We start from the raw sequence: 2778 nt of genomic DNA, 5'->3' as shown, positions 1-2778 counted from the left end.
CAAATGAGTGGTCAAGGCACGTTAATTCTAAAGAGAGAGAAAAGAAGAAAAGATAGTGCGTGGTCTGAGTTCATTCCTGACGCATGGATTAAACGCTTGTGTCGGACGTGTTTAACATTTTTTGAACGATTGAATGATACTTTTTTGGATTCTTTTATGATAAATTAATATGACAGAGACAATCGTTTAAAAAAATATAGTTCCGAGTCTTCGAACGCTTTGGTGCATGAACCGATTAACAATGGACTTACTACTGAATAACTGCACAAAAGCGTCCAAAATGAGTACTTGTTGAGCCCGATCTAGAAATCGATCGGTTTCGAGAAAAGCCACTCATCTGCCGGTTCAAATTTCATACACCACACACGTGACGTGGACAATCCGGTCGAATCTTTTCTGTTGAGTACAAGTTAGGCCGTGCCGATCTCGATATCTACGTGAGGACAAACTTGTTCACTTTTTTAAAAAGGCTGTCCCTTCCACTTGTTGCATGTCAGAGACTACATAAAAATTTTATCTGAAAGAGAAGGTGGCCTGCGTGGTGACGATTGTGTTTCTCAGCCACCACAACCTCAGATACGGTCAGTCTTTGGTCACAAAGATGGAGGAGGCAATAGTTCTGTACCCAACACCAGCCATAGGGCATCTGATCTCCATGGTGGAGCTTGGAAAACTAATTCTAACCCACCGGTCTTCCCTCACTATCCACATACTCGTTGCCCCCCCACCCTACAACGCTGGTTCCACCACTCCTTACATATCCTCTGTCTCTGCCACCATCCCTTCCATTACCTTTCACAGTCTCCCCAACGTTACTCTCCCACCCACCATTTCTCCCCACCATGAAACCCTTACCTTTGAGCTCCTCCGTCTCAACAACACCAATGTTCACCAATCTCTCGTATCTATCTCCGAACGTTACTCCATCCACGCCCTCATCATGGACTTCTTCTGCTCTCAAGCTCTCTCTGTTGCAACCAACCTCAACATCCCGGCTACTACTACTTCACTTCCCCTGCCAGTAGTCTTGCTTTCTTCCTATACTTTCCAACCTTGCACAGAAACACCACTAAAAGCTTCAAAGACCTTAACACCCTTCTTGAGTTTCCCGGCGCACCACCCGTGCCATCCTCGGATGTGCCGAAACCTGTTCTCGACCGTTTTGACAAGGCGTACGATTACTTTCTAGATTGCTCGATCATCGTGGCTAAATCAGCAGGAATACTCGTCAACACTTTTCAGTCGCTGGAATCGAGAGCTATCGGAGCTCTGTCAAATGGACAATGCATCCCTGACGGTCCCACGCCTCCTATTTACTGCGTAGGGCCACTGATAGCATCTATTGATAATAGTACTGGCGGTCACGTGACTGTGCCTGAGTGCTTAAATTGGCTCGAATTGCAACCGAGTCAAAGCGTCGTGTTTTTATGTTTTGGAAGCTTGGGGTTGTTCTCAACGGAACAGCTGAAGGAGATAGCTTTAGGGTTGGAAAAGAGCGGCATAAGGTTCTTGTGGGTGCTACGCAATCCGCCTACTCAGGCCCATAGCTTGGCCACCTCTGTCCAATCTCATGAGCCAGACTTGGACTCGTTGCTTCCTGAGGGTTTCTTGGAGAGGACCAAGGAGAGGGGACTGGTAGTGAAGTCCTGGGCACCACAAGTGGCCGTATTGAATCACGAGGCGGTGGGTGGATTTGTGACACATTGTGGATGGAACTCGGTATTGGAATCGATATGCGCGGGTGTGCCGATGATCGCTTGGCCGCTCTATGCTGAGCAAAGGATCAATAGGGTGTCAATGGTGAAAGAAATGAGAATTGCTTTGCCAATGAACGAGTCGGAGAACGGGTTTGTGAGCGCAGCCGAGGTGGAGAAGCGAGTCAGAGAGCTAATGGACTCGGACAAAGGTAAGTTAATCAGGGAGAGAACCTTGGCTATGAAAAACGAAGCTAAAACTGTACTCAATGAGGAGGAGGGATCATCGCGCGTGGCACTGAACAACTTCTTTGAGTCGTGGAAAAATACCAGTTGAGTCGATCCGATCTGTTTCTAGAATGGAGGGTTCGATTCTGATCTTGTATGTACGTAGTTATTATATTGTCATTACTATTTCGTTGATCAGGCAAGTTTGGTCGAAGGCCAGGTCAGGGATTTGAATCCGGTGCTGGGGAGATGCCATTGCGGCTTTACTTTCTTGCATCCAACCACGTCTAATGAAATAAAGTTAAATTAATATTTGGTCACTCACTCACTGATCTTTGAATAGTCCAAAAATCAATTACTGGAGCTCTTTACGCAACTGCATTCAACTCGATCGCTGGCATGGCCCCGGCCGTCACCTTTGGTTAACTTAAGTGCTGAATTCTGTCATGTTATTTGTTTGACAACTCAAATATTCTACTTAAAAATAAATTTATAAATTAATATATTATTAAATCTATTTTATATTAAAAATAATTTTAAAATTTAACATATTATATCAAATCATAACAATTTATAAATTTATTTTTATATAATTTTTTTATAATTAAAGTATTTTATTTATTTATATTTTTTTTATTTTAAAAAATAAATGAGATGAGTTGATATTAAAATTAAAAATTAAATAAAATATTATTAAAATATATATTTTTTAAATTATTTTTATTTAAAATTTAAAAAAAAATAATTTTTTTATTTTATTTTATTTAAAATTTTTTTAATAATATAATAATTAGATAAAATAAGTTAAATTATAATAGATATACAGTCAAATAATTATTGGTCCTTGAATGGGAGT

The 2778-nt window shown here is 41.0% G+C and overlaps 1 protein-coding gene across 1 annotated transcript; it reads left to right on the top strand.

Moving 5' to 3' along the window:
- The first annotated feature begins 461 nt into the window (after positions 1 to 461).
- LOC121255745 (UDP-glycosyltransferase 88A1-like) lies at positions 462 to 2063 on the top strand. Its single transcript, XM_041156237.1, is given in 2 exon segments — positions 462 to 992; positions 995 to 2063. Coding segments are annotated over 2 exon segments (1428 nt in total). The 5' UTR covers positions 462 to 601; the 3' UTR covers positions 2032 to 2063.
- The last annotated feature ends 715 nt before the right edge of the window (positions 2064 to 2778 follow it).

Source organism: Juglans microcarpa x Juglans regia, chromosome 3D, assembly GCF_004785595.1.
Source record: "Juglans microcarpa x Juglans regia isolate MS1-56 chromosome 3D, Jm3101_v1.0, whole genome shotgun sequence".
Lineage (NCBI taxonomy): Eukaryota > Viridiplantae > Streptophyta > Magnoliopsida > Fagales > Juglandaceae > Juglans > Juglans microcarpa x Juglans regia.
This window is presented reverse-complemented; position numbering and strand designations above follow the sequence as displayed.